The 20,263-nt window shown below is 38.6% G+C and overlaps 1 protein-coding gene across 7 annotated transcripts in view; it reads right to left on the bottom strand.

Annotated features, from left to right (window-relative positions):
* Nucleotides 1-20,263, bottom strand: part of cntn4 (contactin 4) — a 204,705-nt gene that overhangs the window by 70,015 nt on the left and 114,427 nt on the right. For 6 of the 7 annotated variants that reach the window (XM_042401257.1, XM_042401241.1, XM_042401273.1 and 3 more), the window contains one exon: nucleotides 13,865-13,960. In XM_042401257.1, the coding sequence (XP_042257191.1) occupies nucleotides 13,865-13,960 (96 nt within the window). Of the gene's footprint in view, nucleotides 1-11,233; nucleotides 11,291-13,864; nucleotides 13,961-20,263 lie in introns of those variants that run through there. The other variant, XM_042401283.1, reaches the window with a different exon arrangement.

Below are 20,263 nucleotides of genomic sequence, written 5' to 3' on the forward strand. Positions count from 1 at the left end.
AAACAGTACTCTCTATGATGAGTAAACTAATTTAAGTGTCCAATAATGGCATGAGTGCCTCTTGAATTCCAGTATGTACTTATTCTTATATTTAATTATCATTTTGTACATGTCCATTTACCTTTCTGTTGCCATATACTGTAAGTTGTGTACTGTGAAACAAGTAAATTTGTTGGCTTCATCCAGGAAAGACATTTATCAGAGGATGGATGAAGGATGGGCACTGCCACTTAACGCTGTGGTTTAAATCAACTCTCTACATTTCTGTCTAATTTGCTGTAGAGGTTTCTCCTGTTTAGTAAATATGGCATTACCAATGTCAACCATGAAACGATGAACATGTGCACTGTGTCTTTAGCTAACAGCTAATTTGAGGTAGATAAACAAAATGCAGCAGAAGACAACGGAACAAACCCATTTTAGTAAATGATTGCAGATGTTTCGACTGGCAGGCCTCATGTATCTGTTACAGTCAGTGACGTCAGCCAGTAGTTGAAAGCCCATCCATGTTTTTTTTTCCCTTGTAATGTGATTAATTTCTACACAATGCAGGCCCTGGCCTGCTTCCCTTCCTCCTGCTGCAGCCCCAGAGCACAGCCAGCCACTGACACTGTCCCTAGGGGGCCTGCCCCTACTGCTAAAAGAAATACATATTCATTTGGACACAGACAATATTTATGTCAAGAATGAACAATAACAAAAAAATGTTGTTTTTTTTTTTTTTTTTACCAACAAAGCAGCCATCTGTCAATACAAAGGGATGTCTGCAGCTTTACTGGTGCATCAAGATGGTTTGGCATTATAATATATTATCAGCATCAGCTGCCTCATCATTTGATATTAATAATACATGCGAGAGCACACTGTGACAACAATATGCATTTTTAATCACCCAATTACAAAGCAGTGGGATGTGGGCATGCTGCAAAATGCACAAATTTACAACAAAACGGTCCACACTTGTCCTTTCCCCAGACTGAATAATTCTCTGATTACAGGCGACAGTAGTGTGGTCATGAGTAGGAGGGGCTGCTGGGTAGAGTTAAGCTGGGTAAAACACACTGATCTGGTACAACATGAACTACTTTTTCTAAAATACTTCCGGAGCCATGCAGCCTAACAACATGGACACAGACTGCTCATGAGAAAAGTCAACTGAGAGAGCAAACTCAGAATTTGGTCCTATTAAAATCTACACATTCACTGACTTAGGAGAACATCTTTGAAAGGCTTGCCTCTTTGCACCGAAAGAGTGAAACAGAGAAAGAAACTCAGACTTTCCTTCCTCAGTTTAACTACTGTCATCCCACATCATGTTACTGAGTGCAGCACTCCCATAACTGCCCCAGGCTCCAAGAATCCTCTGTTCCAGTGTTTCCTTTACAGGACCGGACAGGATGCACATGCTCCGTGTTCTCAAAGCCTCGGGTGGAAGCAACTCACAGCAACACTCACAATCTAAAAAAAAAAAAAAAGTACTCTCAGAACAAACGCACAAAAGTGATTTCAGTCCTGAGTGCCCCTTAAAGGTCTCTCCCCATTTGTAAATAGAGGTCAGCAGCATTAGGTCCACGACTATACACAGTGATCGTGTGGTACAAAGAGCGCGGCTGGGTCACACTGGCCCATTAATGTAGTTGGCTTTGAAAAAGACAGAAGCTGACAGCCTCTCAGCTCCTCTTGCTACCTCTGACCCACAGTGACAGACAGGGGGCAACTGCACTGCACATTTGGGAGAGACAAACACTTTTGAGGCAGCTTAGTTTTAAAAAAAATATGACTCGCGCTGTAACCAGGTTGTGTTAATCCATTCTCCTCCCTTGGACTCTGCAGTAAGTAATTACCATATATTTCTGGCATGCTCTGACACTGGCCTGTCAGATGGAGAGTGAGTGTGTGGATTTGGGGTGGAGGCAGCACCCTGCTCTGCCTTTGTGCTCATATCCGGCCTGGCAGGGTGTGTCATGCCTGATCTCCACTCAGCCTCTTCTTCCTGTCTCTCTGCTGCTGACTGTAAGAGCAGGTGGGATCTCTGATGACACTGGTCACATTAGGTGGGATCACATAACTGCTCTTGCTGGTTAAAACTATAAAACTAAAATGCAGATATGAGTTTTTGTAAGATGCTGAGATAAATGGCTTATAGGCTGCACCATAAAAAAACAACTAATTTTTGTACAAAAAAAAAAAAAAGATTTGAAAGATGTCAAAATCATTAAAATTGGTGGTTGATGTCTTATTAAATTATAAACAATGGCCTGAAGAAGGTTGTTATTGGTTGTGGTGCAAACTTCACTTACCCACCAGTGGTTCAGTCATTACAAACATTGTTCAAATCAATAGAACTTATTATTTTGCTGTCTAGTGGAGATCTCAACATTCTCAAAGTTGCTAAATATGGCTACATGTTAGTGACATGTGTATAAAATGACATCCAGAATATTTCACTTTGATGGAATGATGGAGCAAAAAACTAGAAGTCATCATAGAGGTTCAATGAAGAGTTGGAACAAGTTGATACAAAATATAAATGGGTTGTAGGACATATAGATGACATCTTCTATCACAATATATGTAATTTTATATATCTGTATATTGTATGTATAATAGATCTTTTGGAAAATTAACTTAAAAATTGCAATGTCTGTCACTGGCTAATCCAGCAAATTAAATACCCGACATGTCAAACTACTTTGTTGCATTGATTCAATAATATCAAAATCCAGTATTGGCACAAAGAAGTCCTGCACATTCATTTCCCACAATGTCCTCATACACCCACATGTGTTGAAGGGATCTAGCCTTCAGCATTTTTATTGCAGAGTTTATTTGTCTCATGGTATTCTACTGTATGTATTATCATAGTGCTGCCTCTGATGTGACTGTAGTTGTAAAACACTTTTTTAAAGCTTAAAGCTACTCAAGGGGAAAAAAAGGAAAAACTCTATATATGAAGAAGTTAATGTGTTATATTTTTCCTTTTCACATACTGTACATATTATTTACATCAACACCAATAAACTGTTAATTGGTTGTGGTGGGTGGATGGGCACTAGGGGTATAAAATCAAATTTTTATAAGTTCCATATTTTCTCTAGCAGATGTCACTGTTTTGCTTTTCTTGTCCACTGCTGATTGAATAAAATGTGACACTCACAGTTATTTTTACATTAATGTTCCCAGCATTGACATCTCTCTAATCTGTGCTATGTGTTATGAGTGATGTAGGTGTGTGGTAGGTGAAACAGTATGTGTTTGTTAAATTGAAGATACATTTTTGAGAAACATGTCTGTATTATCAGGCTGGTGATGTAACTTGGTTACATCATATTTCATATTTCATTGTAATGTGGTTACAATAAAATATGAAATGAAATACAAAACTCCCCAAACTTAATAATTACATTTTTGAATCCTGAAAACAGATATCAATTAAATTATGATCAAATGTAAATTATGTGGAGAATCTTTGTTATCACATCAAATTAAGAATCAAAATGTTTGAACGAAGACAAGTAAAGCAGCTGAAAATCTGCCTTTTTATGTAAAAATGGTTCAACGATTAACAATTCTGCTTAAAAGAAACTAATTTCTGTTAATTAAAATCTGTCTGGCACTTTAACCTCTATGATGTATGTCCAGTGCCGACTGACATTTACTTTAAAATAGAACATAAAGGAAGACATCAGGGACATGTGCCTCTGAGAAATCAAAATGTTATGACTGTAACTTTAGTTCCCTGAAGGGGAGAAAAGAGATTGCAACATACAGGCCACATCCATCTGATGCAGCTTTAGCGCAGGCCATGGCTTGCATCATTCTTTCAACAGGTAAAACTGAGCGCACTGGGACAAATGGGACAACACAAATCCTCAATGGTCTTGCACACGTGAGACAGCCGGTTACAGTGATTAAGCTGCTTTACTGCTACAGGTCAAGTCAATAACCTTATTTTACCATGAGGAAAAATAATACGCACAATCACAATGAATTATAAAAGATTTATAAGAGTGATTACATTATATTACATCATTACCCTTTAAAGGTCGTTTTGTTTTATTTTGATGCCATATTTGGTGCTTAGTGGTTGCCGCCGCACTTTGGCATTTGTCGGTGAAACATTACTGGTTTGGTTGCCGAATGATAAAAGCCAAGATAGCAAGCATCCACAATATAAGTAAACATGGTTTGTTGAGTGCAAAGCTCACACAGATTGAGAACGGTGAGAAATTCTACAATAAGTGAGCTGAACTGCAACGGTGAACGCAGTAACACGGCTGTAAAGGTTGCTTAGCTATGCGGCGTTATGAATCCAACTTAAAACTGCAGCCCAGTGCTCTGCTAAGCAAGCTAGGTGCTGTGGACGAAGCTGTCATGTTTTCGACAATTGTTATTTTCCCCCTTGCACAGCAGGTGACAGCGTATTTCTCCTGGGATGAAATCCCCACAGGCACGCAGGGATTTGTGTTTATGTAGCGGCACCGGGAGCCCGAGGACATGACGTGTGACTGCAGCCTAGCAGAGAGGATGGAGGTGCTTACACACCGCCGACCGTAAAGAAAAGGAAACAGGGATGTTTGAATTAAGTTCCTTACATGTATACGCAAGTGTGGGTTCAGATCTCTACATGAATACGCACATGTGGATTCAGATGAACATATATGTGAACCTGCGCTCCACATCCTTTGCCTCTTCCTCTCTTTTCAACTTCCCCCACACGCAAGCTTGCACACACTTCAAATGCGACAATAAAAACAGCTATGTGTACTGTAAACTTTAAGGAGCTTAAAGGGAGATTTAGAAAGCGTGTCACTCACACATGTCTTCTGGGAAATGTGCACGCGCTACACTCAGACTCCTCTGCGACCTTTTCATACGTGATTAGAAACTCCAATCAACTGAGCGTGTGTCACTCTCTGAAAAGACAGCATATCCCATTTCATGCTGCTGTCTTGTTGCTGGCTGCTTGTCACCAGTTTCTCTCCACTAAAGGTAACTGTGCTACATTATGTCAAAACTGCACAGGTTTTGGAGGAAAGGCTCTGTGAGCTCGGCATGGATGGTGTGACAGTGACATCTGATATTATTTCAGAGAGCTCAAGTCCCCAGACACAAGACGAGGGGGGAATATGAGTGAATACGGGATTGTGAAAGGAGATTATTCGTGCAGATTGTGAAATGTGTCGTCTGCTAATCAGATTAAGAGCAGAATAAACCCTGATGAAAAAAGGACTAAATATGAGTCTACAATGTCATCAACAAACATCACTGGAGTAAAGATGTTCTTTCTCATAGTGAAGAGGTTAGAACTTGAAAACATACAGTGCCGAGCTTTAAAAGAGAACTCTTCATTTTTTTCTTTGACATAGGAAGTCACAATTTGCAGGATATTCAAGTGGTTTAACTCACTGAATGCTGTTGCTAGGTGACCGACAACAAAAATGAATGTTGCTTTTGTCCCTTTTTTCTTTTTTACAAATGACTAATTTAGTCTTTTTTATTTCCACATTATTTTGGGGAATTAGAAAAGAGTAGGCAACAAAAAGCTGATAAAAAGGGCTCTGACACCTTTTTGAAATGGTAAACTTACTCTCACAACTGTGGGTTGTTCAAACTGAGCTCTTTTAGCTTCAGCCCACTCGAAGGCACCAACAGTACAGGGATTTGCACCACTTCTGTTAAATGTGGTTCTTTAGTAATCCTGTACAATATAGCATTTTCACTGTTTACATGATTGTTCTGAGGATTTTAAAGCCTCAGAATTTAGACAGGTGACAGATTAAAGGAAAAATCTGAATAAAGGCAGCATTGCATTATAAAGCAATAAAATATATTGCATTTGTTATATTGCAGACCAGAGAGTTACATATAGTGAAATTTAGGGAATATCTTTTGGAAGAATGCTGGTTACAAAAAATATTTTTCTACAGCTGCTGATAGAAATCTAGGGAGAAGCACTCTGTCCTTCATCTTGAAATATGGAAATGTGTCCACTGCACTTTCTTAGTAACTCATTTCACTAAGTCGCCTAATTACCAAGTTCCAATTTTGTGTGCATGAAAAATAAAATGCCAAAATATGGAATTTATTATTGATTATGCCAACTACGTTTATGCAAGGGAAGAAGTGTTTTATTTAATTCAGCAGGAGTGCCAAAAAGAAGGTAACATGGAATGCTACAGGGAAACACTATAAATAAGTACTGAGTTATTTAAAAAAAAAACAAAAAAAAAACTGGAGCGCTAGTTCACTTGCCGTACCCGCCCACTTTTCAGGCCCTGTATAAAATTCCTATAACATCCATATAGCTTTATATAGCTTTCCTTACCTAGGGTTATGGTTACCCAGCTACACATGATTAGACTCTACAGTCAATTTATATATTTTGACTTCGGTGTAATTTCTAATGTCACTATAATATTTTTAAATATTTCTTTGTAATCAGTATTGTATTTACCTTGTGACCATTTATCTGTTTTAATGAAAAATATACTATTTATCATTGCAGCTACTTAACAGTGAGTTCATGATATTTCTCTCCATAATATCAATAATATCAGAGGCTCTTCAGGTTACGGAGGAGAATAGGTGTGATATTCATAACACACACACATCAGGACAATAGCCCGGCGATGTGTGTCGGTGCAAACAAGAGAACACACCACACTGCAGAGGTATTAGCTGCCGTTACCACCAGTTTAATGCCGTGAAACTAGAGGTCACCATGTTGTTTTTTTTCTTGAATTTGTCAGTCATCTCTATGTTTCAAACTATCAAATAACTTGACTAATAATTTTGAGCAGTAGTATCTTTCTTGCAGCACAGTGACACATACCCGGCTTAAGATACACACATCCACTGCACACACACTCATGCACACCACCATATGATAGGTAATCCTGGGTTATACAGCAGATGTGCACTCTCCCTACTAGCACGAAACACATTCTTGTACTTCCATACTCCCTTGAAATTTCTCTCCCTCTATCACCATCCCCACCCATTTGCCCATGCTCTTTCTTCTGTCCGAACACGTCTTAATGCATGGACGCGCACATGCTGCATATGCAGCGGGCAGGACAGCTGTCTGCCATGCATAATGTGTCCTCTGAGAGCCCCCTCTGGCAGGTGGAAACCCACCAGAGTCTTTGACATACAGAGAGGGTCCCACCACTATGGGAAGGTCTGCTAACATATGGTACTGAATAGCGATGCGCAAAGGTTTTCCTTGAATGTGCCACCCACATGCAGAATTTGATTAAAATGCAATGAGGTCCTCATGAGGTGGCTTAGGTGGCCTGGCAGTCATTATTGTCTTGTTATTGGCTGTCAGGCTGTTGATGCCTTACTGAGATACATCTCCTTGCCAAAGGAATGTCATGAAATATGAGTGCAGCTGAATGAACATATGACACATTTTCTCCAAGTCTAAGCATGCAGTGGAGCACCACAAGCACTGAATATGTATCACCATCTTTTTTTCATGTTTTTATTTTCCCAGATATAGTAAGGTATTCAGGGTTTGGGGCTGGGTTGCTGTGCTTTATTATACCTGCTAAAAAGCAACAAGATGCAACATGAAACTGTCAAATATTCTCTATTCAGAAGCAAGGAAATTGGCTTGTGAATTGGACTTTGTAATGGCCGTCACCCATGAACTGCCCCTGGCAGGAAAGTCTTCTCCTCGGGTCAAATAGCCCTCAGAATCAAGAATACTACATTTCATGCATAGAATATTGAATTCTATTATCATCATCAGCATCACTTCTCATTCTCCTTTTTCATTCCCAGATTTTCTACATTTCCTCACATCCTGGCTGCATTCTCTTATATCATGTCGTTGTAGTTGGCGTTTTCCTCATTTGTCATCTTGTTTCAGTGAATATATGTGAAAACATACAACACTGCATATCTTCTGACAGGCCAAAAAGATCTGCAATAAAATAATAACACAACTGAGATTGATGACAGTACTGCTTCCTGACTTCTTGCCCCCAGTAGAGGATGGAGAAAACCTTTTCACTGAGGAGTGACAGTCTGTATAGTACAGTTATAATCACACAGGCTGTAAAATCTGTTCACTGTTAAAGAGCCACGCTGTATCACTGGTTTTGTAAGCTTAACCATTTACAATATATCATGTACATCATAGCTAACCATTTAGCAAACAATCCATCTACATTTTGAAGATGTAATTGAATTTACTCTCTTGGCTTTCATTTATTTCTATGCAATATAAAAATCAGCATCAATTAGCAGGAACTAGCACTCTCTGCCCACGTTACATTATTCTTGCTTGGAAATGTAGTTTAAGTGCAGGTTGATTTGAAAAGTCTGCACACTGCTCATTAGATATAATATAACTGACAAAATTTAATACAGACTTGACATTCACCGTAATGGATTACACAATTCACGAAAAGTTTCAAGAGGCTGAAAATTGATTTTCATATCTCACAGTAATGAAGTGAAACCAGTGGCTGAACAGAGGGAAAAATATATCAAAAAATATAAAATTGCATAGCATGCGTATATACTATATGGTCAGAAGAAATGTATTTTATAAACAATTTGTAGTTAAAGGAAAAGGATGGTGTACATTTCTTAAGAAATTCCATGAAATGACCAACCATGTGTTAGTCCTTCTCTCAATACTTTGACTTCCCTAACATCTCTGTGGCACTCTGCCCTAAGGGTCACAAATTCTTTCAGGTCACATCGTTTTATTTCTGAAAAAGGCTTAGTGATTTCCTTAAACTGCTGGGCACTGTAGTTGTTAGCAAATGTTACTTAAACAGGAATATATAGAGGATTTGTTGGGGTCTATTTTCAGCAGCAGGACAGTGTTCATGGGAATGAAGGAACATGTCATCCAGGGCAAGGCCGTTGCTGCTTGATGTGTTTTTAATAGTCTTTCGATAACAATGGAGCTCTGTGGCATACATAAGCTATATTAGGCTTTCACTTCACAGAGCATACTTGTTAGTAGGAATGCACTATTCGTTATGGAATTTGTTGATGAATATTGCCAGTCTGAAACTTTGAAGAGCTAAAACTTGCAAACACTCTAGTATGGTCCTTTCATAACTACAACTCAACAACAGAAATCCAAGCATTTCAAAAGGCTGTGTTCACAAAGCAGTAGAAACACTGCCTGCTCCTGACATTCATGAAAGTAGTCACTAAAAATAAAATGTTAAATAACAGAAGCATCAAATGCACTCACAGCAAATGTGATGAAACAGATTGGCAATTGGCCGATTTATGCCATTTATACCAGTAAACACGGCATTGATTACTTTCAAAGGATGAGCAATCACCAAATTTAATTCAGTTTGGGAAGATGTTGCAGGTCCCGGATGGCAGGGCAAGCAACCAGACATAAATGATCTGTTAGGCAGGAGAAATGATGAGAGAGAAGTATTTGTTGTTGTCAGACGGGACGCTCTCGGCAGAATTTATTAAGAACACATTCCATATCCAAGTCTTATATCTCCATTTTCACAGATCAGCTCAAAGCATTAAGAACAGACCACTATTCTACCAGAAAGATACTCTCTTCAACCCATGTATCTTCATACCAAATAAGCTCACATGTATACTTTAAAACATGTATGCAATGAAAACTGACTTTTAACTTCAGTCATACTTCTTTCAGGGATGTCCACCTATTGTACATAGCATTTTATCATCATCAGTAATCTACACTACTTTAATATACCTTCTGTTACAGTGCTGTGCGGTATACATCCAGTATACTGGTTTTTAATTTCCCATATGATTACATTTTTCATGTACTGCCATACCTGTGCATAGCTGAAATAATTGCTGTAACTCTTCAATAGGCGGCAAAATATATAACTGCTGCGAAGAGCGCTACGGTTGGGACAAGCTATGTAGAGTGTATTGAGAGGGGACCCTTACCAACTGCATAACCCTCTTACTAACCCTGACAGAGTGATGCAGGACCCTGACACCAAGTGGAGGAGTCTTGAATAACCTTGAAGGGACGTAGTCCTCTAGAGTCTATTTAGAAATAACAGACTGTAGAATGGCGTAATTGACCAATCAGAATCGAGTATTCAACAATGCTGTGTAACAACAATTAATAACCCACAACTAACTCTCTTCAACAGGGCAAAACACCATGGTTCACAACAATTTGTGACACATAAACAATTTGTAACACTAATAATTGTACACTTACAAGATGACACTGCTGAATGGCATGCTGAGTACAGCTCACTAGCTAGCCAGGTAGCTCCATTACTGAGATTCCCGAGATTCACATCGAGATTTGGGCAAATGAGGCCTCACGTATAACGACGTACTCCCTGTGTGGATACAACCGGAGCACCGAGCCCCGGTTTGTTATTCAAGCAGCAGGTTTGTCGGGCAGCTGAGTGAAGTGAAGCCTGTGGAGGAAGTACCGGGATGTCAGGGTGAGCAGTCCACTGAGGAGCTGCTGTGTTCGGCTGCACAGATAGGAAACTGGCAGGATGTACCACTCTGTTTGTTTCTTCTTCTTCTTTTTGGTTTATAACGGCAGTTGGCAACCAGCGTATTAGGTGCATTATCGCCACCTTCTGCTTCAGCATGTGGGCCAGAGATTAAATCCCATCCATTCATCCTGTCTGTCTAATAAACTCAAAGAAAATGCTAATGCTCGACCCACTTGGCAGGTTCATTAAGGTTTTAATACTGAGCCCCTGAACTCCAGTCTTCTAAGTTCTTCCTTCATAAATTGTCTTTTTTTGATCATACTTAGTACAATCTATGACTGCACATGTAAAAGTCTCCTCAGCCAGGTGGAAAAAACATGTGTGCATATATTGGTATTGGCATCGGCAATTGACAAAAATGAAATGGAAATATTGGCATATCAGATATTGGCAAAAAATCCAATATTGTGCATCCCTAATTGCAATAACATAACACATTACAGTAGCATATTAAACTCATTATAATAATTAATAATCGAGTTTCTTACAGTGCCAAAAGCAAGGACTGAGGTGGGAATTCACTACATAAACACTGCATACCGTCTGTTGCCATATTAGCGTTAGCTTCATGCTAGCCTTCTATCGACATTAGTGTGGGCTACACTACAGTCTATTCAAATGTTTACAACATTTATAAGCAGATAAAAGTTATGTTTTCCTACTGAGACTTTTACCTAACGTCATTATAGTAAGTTTTTCTAACATTCAGTGGGCTGTTGCATTAAACTAACCTGTTAAACGGGAGAAATGATGAGAGAGAAGCATCTGTTGTTGTTGTCAGACAAGACACTCTCAGCAGAATGATGAGAAGCTAGCAGTCCCTGAGCAAAGGCATTTCCTGAGTTGCAAACACTCTGCTACTGCCTTATACTGGCCTGGACAGGATAATACACTGATCCATTTAAAATGGATAAACAGAATTCTTATACGAAAAATTAAGTTAACTTTACACCAAAATACACAAACCAAAAATCGACTACATTTCGTGTGGGTCACAAAGACATTTTAATTCAGGTTATTTCATGCCACTCCTTTCCTTTCCAGTGCAATTACATTTAAATTAATTCAAAATATAGAATGAAACTTCAATTTACTGACTAAACTTCTGACAGAACTTCATAGTCAGTGGATAAGCAATTCTACATTTTCAAAATAATCGCTTTGGTTTCAGTGTGGATGAAACAAATCTACGCTGCCAGGTTAGTGGCAGTACTCCCCGCTACTAGCAGAGGCAAGTGCCATTTTAGATGTATCAAAAGCAGCATATCAGGTCAACAAAGAAAACCAGTGCTGGCAATACACTCAGCTCTTTGCCTGATGATTGATTACTTTTCATTGTTGCCAGTTTGAATACTCTGATGCTCTGACCAGCAGCTTGGCTGAATGTGCATATGTGTGTTTAGTGCCAACAGCCTGGCCTGTTGAATCTTGATTTGGTGTCTGTTGATTTCTATTATATTCTTTCTGGTGGGTGAATGGATTGATGTAACTGGAGCTGATACTTTATACAGTATTACGTACAGCATGTAACAGTAGGGAAAGGCTTTAAGGGGATTTAAGGTGAATTTTCAAGGTTGTTTTTCATGCCAGTTTCACATTAAATGACTTAAAACATAGCGGCAAACATGCATCTTAAAGATGTTTCAAAGCAACATTTTAAACATTAAATGTCAAGCCACACAAGACACATATAAACACCCTATTTACTGCATCTACTTGTAACAACCAAGTGAGTAGTTAGTTTATTCAGTTGAATGACATGTTGATAGCAGCTTCTATTGCAGCTGAGAGCTATAACTCATTAAAATGGAGTTCTAATGGACAGCTTGTATTGGCTCTGTATATTACTGGGGAGACAAGTGTCTTGAGGAGGCTTTTCATGTGCCTGAAGATGCCTGACATGTTGGAATTATTTCCCTGTTGGTCTTAAAAACCAAACCTTAATTGGATTACTTCAGCACAAATTGACAGATATGAAAAGAGTCAGCGAAGCAAATGTTCACATTCTGCAGCATAGAGAACAATGAAATACAGGCGTATCAGCTGAACTATTTGCAAATCTAAAAATCCAGATTGCCACTGAGCTTGCCAAGCTTTTACCACGTAAACCCCCAAAAGGATACAAGCTCCAAACAATTACAATCAATTCCAGTCTAGCAGCATTTTTACCACAGCAGAGCAGCGCATGAATCAGTGATATCTGTTAGGTGAATGTCAGTTGGGGGAATGTAATCCAAGCAGCTGTTGCATTTAACGGTTTCAGTAAGAGAAGAGAAGAAGCTAGGAAAGGACACATCTGCTGCAATTAGACAGAAAATATGAAGAACTTTGCCAGAAAACTAAGTTTTAACTCATAAATTTAGCTTCACAGCAGCCACATGGCACATCCAGTTCATATACCACATGTTGCTTGAATATCTGTGGTGTGTATAACAGCTGAATAAAAAGTAGTAAGCCCTTTTTACACAGATCTACCTTCGGATGTCCAAAAGGAATAGTTTGACATTTTGGGAAATACACTTATTCTCTCTCTTGAGTTGAGAGTTAAATGAGAACATTAATACCACTTTCATGTTTGCTCACTTAACGTGAAGCCAGGGGATGTTAGCTTAGCATTAAGTCTGGAAGAAGCTAATCTGGCTAGCTGGATATCATTGGCTCGGCAAAGAAAAAATTAAAATCACAACTTGCTGTTTCTACAATTTGGTTTTTGTACAAATTAAACAATAGAGACACAGCATGGTAATTAGTGACTTTTAAATGTGTTGGCAGGTGTATTTTTCTAAAGTAAGCTGTTTCCACTCTACGCTATTCAGGCTATAGCGTCACTTAATGAACATATGTTAGAGTGGTATCAATCTTTTCATCTAAATCTCAGCAAGAAAGTGGATTTGTACTTTTTTGTACCTTGTTATACCTTATATAATGGGTATGGTTTGCCTTTGCTTGAGGACAAACATTGATAAACAAGGCTACAATAGCTTAATTTAGCTGGTGTTGAAATGAGGATAAAAAACAAAGCTCTAATCAAAGCAGATTCATCTGCTGGCTCTGACAGCGAGGCTGTTGCACTTCCCATGGCCTAACCAAGAGTAATCACACCTATAACCACCAGATTCTAAGAATCACTGGGAAGTCTTGCGCTCCCCTATAGCGGCAGATGTAAGGTGCTGATTACCAAGTCAAAAAGTGCCACTGAAACAGCTGGATCTTAAACAGCACCAGTCCAAACGAAAAAAATACGAGCTTCAAACTGCAAACAACCATCTGAACACATTTCAAACATTACAACCTCATTTACTTTGTTTTTTTCTTGCCAACTGGGTTGAACAGTCAATAAAACTGAGAATGTATTGTTTTACCTCCAGAATGCGGTGGAGGGCCGCACAGCAGAACCACTCCTTGACCTTCACGGACTGATACAGAGCTTCTTCTGTGTGTCTTAAAGTTTTCCAAGTCTGAAAAAAAAGAGCAAAAAAGCAGTCAGTAAAATATCCCCACAAGTCATCTGATACATCTGATCCTTGAACGCATGGAAGCACTGTCATGAACAAATGATTGTTTTTCTTACTCCATTGTTTTCCTTGCCTTCTTTCTCCTATTCAAGGTCACAGCCTATGCAGTCTATAGCAGAGTGCAGCAGGCAGGGAAACACTCACTACAGGTTGCCAGTTTATTACAGAGCTCACACAGATAAACACACCAAACACTCACACAGTACCAAACAGTTCCTGGCCTTGGACTGTGGGAGGAAACTGAGGCTTAGCCCTGACAAACACAGTACTTGTAAACTCTAAGAGCCAAAGTGCAACTTCGCAATGTGTGTTAGACCGCGGTACAAACCACTGAACCACTGCAACGACATAAACAAATTATACACAAATACAGCATTACCACGATCCCCTCTGCTGCTTCACTACTGTAACATTTTAAAGACCAAAAAATATCTAAGGAATTGCTAAACCTTCTGCAGCAACAAATTGTATATTTTAGGGTGGTAAATAGCCTTTGGCTTCCCCTCAGGCCAAATCACCCCCTCTGTGCGTTTGTGTATATTGTGGATATCCAAGACTCATTGTGATGGAGCCACAAGTATCGGAAAGAAATGAATTAAAGGGCCTCAGTGGGGACTTTTATCGACAGCAGTAACTGGTTAAAAAGTTTTTAGTTTGAAGTTTTATGGAGAGAAGTGTAGAAAGAATGCATGAATGTTGGAAAGTGATTTTTCAAGCTTGTCTTATTTTTGTAAAATCTGTACCAGTAAAGCAAAAGATAGTAACGATACAGTCAAAAACTGCAGAACAAGCCAATGGGAGGAACTTGACATGACATTGTTTTGTCAGTGTCATAACTTGTATTAAAACACATTTATTTTTTTTTAAATTATTAGTTAAATGCAATATTCAAGGCAAATCATGCCGTAAAATACTTTATATTATGTCGGTATCGGTTCATTTAACTGTACACGTGTCTTCCAGATCTTTAGAGACTCTAAAATTTTTCTTTCCTCTGAAAATGAAGTTGATACATTGGGTTTTTAGAATGTTTGTTTTTTTTGGCTGAGTAACCAAAAGAGCAGCCAGTCTGTCTGTATCACTGTTGCATTACCTTTTAGTCTTGACTCTATACCGTACGTGAGGCTTGTTATATTCAATTTTTATTGATCAACAGAAACTGTAAGGGAATGTAATGCTGTTTATTAAAAGATTGAGAAAATACTGTTTACAAATGATAAAATCTGGGTGGAAATTATTTTAAAAATCAAATATCCAGTGTAGTTATAACTGTCTGAGCTCCTCACAGGGAATGAGCATTTGCATATTCTGTTGTTAAAAGAATTTTCCAAGCACCAGGAGGACCTTATTTGCTGTAAATTGCAGTGGACCGTGTCTTCTTAGTGTGTTCTTCAGGAAACCTAATAAACTATGAATGTATGATGACATAAAATCTGTGTGAAACTGATTTAAACATTTGATATTGCGGTTATGTGGCATTGTGGCATGCATCTTAACCAGTAGACTAGGGCACTTAAAAAAAAAGAAAATATATATTAAAAATATATTTAAATTTTTATATATATGACAGAGCACACACAGTATTAACCTGCCAAACAACTGCAGTCTTGAAGAGACCCACTTGAGAGAGATAGAAAATGAAAAGAATCAGGGCTATTACTGTACCCCGCACTAGTAATTGTATTTTGCAAATAATGAATGCAATTTCTGCATGGCCTAAATTTATTAAAGAAAAAAAAAAAGTTGAAATCAATAGTGACACACACCCACTAATACGAGGCAAACAGCAATCTGCAGCCCCGCTGCTAAGCAGAGACGGTTTAACTGTGGCGGGTCACACATGAGGGATTTTAATAGCTCTGGTGGTAATCACGTTACCTTTCATTCATCACGCCTACCACCACCGAACATTACAAAGCTATTCCTGCTATGGTTTTGATACAAAAAGCACTATTAAACTGAACTAATTTTCATTTGACAAGTGATGGAAACAATAGCAGTTCATAACCACTTATCCAGCAATTCCCTTCCTGCGCTAATAGTGTATATCCTGACAGAGCTCAGTACAGTAAATGTAATTCACACATCACATGGAGGCTTCATGTCTGCACTGATAACTCATATGAGAGAGGGATAAATGTGTTCCTATTTGGAACTACTTGAAACTGAAAACAGCTGTAATATAATGTCATAGAGGTATTTAAAAGACATAGCAGGAAAACATGAATCGGTTCAATCAATCAGTTACTGCAGTTTGTAGCTTTAGAAATATGAATTGAATTCTGACCAGGTCCAAAATTCACTTCTTTATATTTAAATATTAAAATATTCCAAAAATAATCATTCCTTAAGGGTGAGATTTTCTTGTTGTGCTTGGTTCATATACATATTTGTATTTTAATATTCATTATTTAAATCACACTTCGAGGATGTCTGCTTTAAGTGCATCCATACATGTGTTTCTAACTAAAGAGCAGACTCGTAAATGAACATAAGACAGGTGATAAAGGGTCTCAACTTTATCCATACATATTCTCCAAATTGGATTAATTAACCTTAATTAACCTTGCTCTTTAATGTGCAGCATATTCTCAAGTCACTGTGAGCAGCAATGCGGACACGACTGCTCTCTTTGCAGACCTGCTCACTGCAAAACTGCAACCAATCCACTTTCAAATGAGATTACTGATTAGTTCAGCCCCAAGTGATCTAAATGTAAAATTATTGGGCTCACTGATTTATGAAGAGGACTATAAGGTCAGTTAATATATGTCATATTGGCTGCAGGACAAGTCAATTAAGAAGCAGCCTTTAATTTTTTCTTTAAACATAAATCTCTTCTTAACCCACAAGCATAGTTTAACTAATAGCTATTTAAGACTCTTAAGCCCTATTAAGAAAGCAATTCCTAATGTTTTTCTAAAGATTAATACAAGATTTGGCACTTGAGGGTCAATTGGCTGGATCTACCTCAGGGACGTAAAAACTGGATGCAAAAACTCTTGCTTTAGCTTTAGCTATTTGGAGATACATACTTAGTTAAAGATATAGATAGATAGATAGATAGATAGACATGTTTCCAGCCATTGATAAATAGGTGGAGTACCTAACATGTTCAAAATACCTTCCAATGTTCTTGGCATCACTACATTAATTGTGAAGTTACCGGGTAGCAAAGAAACTGCAGAAAGACCTTTGTTTTCCTCTCTCTGCCTCTAGGGTGTTTGCACCTCAGGTACTGAACAGGAGCTGAGAAAAGCATCTTAGACAGCCCAAATGTGTTTCCAGTCTACATCCGCAGAGGACACTATGGATTACTTAACATTTAAAAGCAAGTTGTCAAAACACACATGTATGAGTCCACCGCTGAAAAAGTGTAACAAAGTGAGGCAGAGGTTCATGTTGCACCTGCTGAGGCTGGGTGGCCCCGGGAGCCGATCGTAACTGGTGATGTTTGTGTTCCAGTTGCCCACCAGCTGAACAGAGACTGAGTCACTGTGCTGCAGTGGGTTTCATCAAGGACTGTTTGTGTTTGTGTGCAGAGGGAGCACAGGTGTGGGACAATGAAGGACTCGAAACTTTTTTAAGAAAAAAAAACTGACAGAGAGAAGGAGAATGCAAGAGAGACTGTCTACTGAGGGAGTAGTTTGATGTAGTGGGATAGGCTGAATGCAGTTTTTATGAGCAGGTCAGAATGGCATCAACTAGATAAATAACGTCCAATTTCTATTTGTAAGCCATTGTAAATTTGGTGGGGAAATTTGCAAAATAAAATCCATCTGCCATGATGCTGGTTTTTACACAAAATACACATATGGTTCTCCTGTCAGTGAACCTGAGAACAAGATAGGCATATTTTCTTTACTTCACTTTTGACTGACATGTTTGCTTGATGAGCACATCCTGTCTCTTTTTTTAACCTGATAAAAATCTGTGCATTTCATCTTGCTGTCTAAAAACTGTATCTTTGACAGCACTGTTAGAGTCAAAGCACTTGTGTTTGTTTATTGTTCTCACATAAAGCAGACTCATTCAACTTTAGCTCCACTTTTTTTTTTTTTTTTTTTTTTTTTAATTAAAATGGATTTAGTATTTTTCCACCACAATTATATTTCTCTAAGTGTGGAGAGTGCTTTGAAGCAGCCTTTAGACAAAGCCTTTAGGGAAATACAGTTCACTGGAAATATCACTGCACAATTAAATTTATAAAGAATGTGAAAAATGTTACTTTTTTTTTTCCTCATTTAGTCCAATATTTCTTCAGAGGCTGGCAGTAATGGAGGAAACTTGTACTCCTAACATCATCATTTTAGAAATCCTGGCTACAGACCTGGTGGAAAGATAAATCTGAGATGTTGTGAAATTATTAACAAGATAGGAAAAAAAAAAGAAAAAGCTTATTTCTGCTGCGCACATTTTTTCACATATATCACAAATCTTTCCTCCACCCCTCCCTCCCTTTATTAGACTGGATAGTTTTACCTCTTCTGGCCAATAAAAATGATTCAAATGACAACACGGTAGGAGGGAAAAATCACTCTAGAGCACTCTAGCACTTTGTAACATTTGCTATGAAATGAGCTAGATAAATAAAGTCATTATCACTGTGTTATAACTGCTCACAGTGGGATCACTGCATGGACACTTCTTTGTTTTTAGGGGTCATATATGAATACAGTTGGAAGCATGTAGTTCTAATCTACATAATGAGATGCCTGTAGTCATATGAATATGAGTAGTCATATGAAAGCAAACACTCAGATGTTTCTTTAGTAGTCAAAGATGAACCACTACACTCTGACAGTGTGTTGCTAACCTCTTATTTATCATTCAAAGACTCCAATCTGTTTAACAGGTAAGCACATGCTGCCATAATGCCTTCCTACCTCCATTATACTAAGTAATTCAACTCGTAGGAGGTCTGTTTCTTATGTCCAGCATCTCAAATGTGAATTATTTACACACAGTCAAAGTGGGTGAAAGAAGTGCAGGATTAAACTGCTGATAACATGTAAATCCACTCATTTGATTTATGTACTTGTTTGTCCCTGCTCCTTACTGGAAAAACAACACACCCGTCTCTGCACCAGAATAATTGAGTATCTGAGTGCAGTCCATAGATGGGATGACAAATTCGCTGTCTGCAGCCATTTTTACTCTGCAAATCACTGTCCCTCCAAATTATATTTCCTGGGCTGTGAAAAAGTCGTCCAACACTACCGGGGCGGTGACCAGATTGTAAAAGTGCATAAAAAGATAAGACTTAAGATACAGAGCGAAGATGTCTGAAGAGAATTTAAGATGCTTCTTCACAGGTTTATGATGTGCATAGAATTCAATCTGGCCGTCCTGCTTAAATTAGGCGATTTATTTTTACTGTCATATTTTGCTTTTCAGTAGCTTTTTAAAGGAACACTGGCTGTCTGGTTATCTCTTAACTGTCACTCAAAGGTGATTAATGTTGTAGCAAGGCTAATTGACTTCCCTGTTGTCAGTAGGCTTTATCTCTGGCTGGTGTTGCTCATCAGAGATCACTGATGAAAGCTTGTAACTAAAATATCTGCTCGGCTTTTTCTTCGCCTCTGCACCCTTTGTTGGCTGTACGTTAGTCCCTTTTCCACTTTAGGAGGTGTGAAAGGCACAAGTAAGAAGACAGTATTTTCTTAATCAAACATAGCTTGAACTGATGGACAAAATACTGGCTTGTGGGGAACAATCTGGTCACTACAAAATGGCAACAGACGCTTTCTTTTTGAGCATCCCCACCACTTACTTTCATCTGAAGGCACGATAGAAGGTTAGATAAAAGCACCCAAGCCTCCCCAAAATATGAGCCTATAGAACAAAGTGGACAAGAGCAAGAGACATCTAAGGTACTGAATTTATTCCAAAAAAAAGTATTTTTGGCATCATTTTTGGCTGAGATCAAAGCTGTTGTGATTTGTGAAGTGGTGATGTCTACTTCACTAAAGCCACTGATTGTCCCTGTCCACATCCATAGATGTGGCCTCGGCTGTGCTGAAAGCATGCTGCAATAGTGGTAAAATTCAACACTCCCCTCCTCTCCATCCACTCTCAACAGCCAAAAAAGAGCAAAAGAAGCATTGTTGTGAAAGGGGCTGGAGGAGAGCAGTGAAAAGCATAATTTACAATACCAATGCCTTCAGATGCAAGGGAGGGACATTGTGGGGGGCTTGACCAAAGGCATGCTCTTCTGAGGACACAGCTGTGCACATGTTCACTTTT

The sequence above is a fragment of the Thunnus maccoyii genome, chromosome 3, assembly GCF_910596095.1.
Source record: "Thunnus maccoyii chromosome 3, fThuMac1.1, whole genome shotgun sequence".
Lineage (NCBI taxonomy): Eukaryota > Metazoa > Chordata > Actinopteri > Scombriformes > Scombridae > Thunnus > Thunnus maccoyii.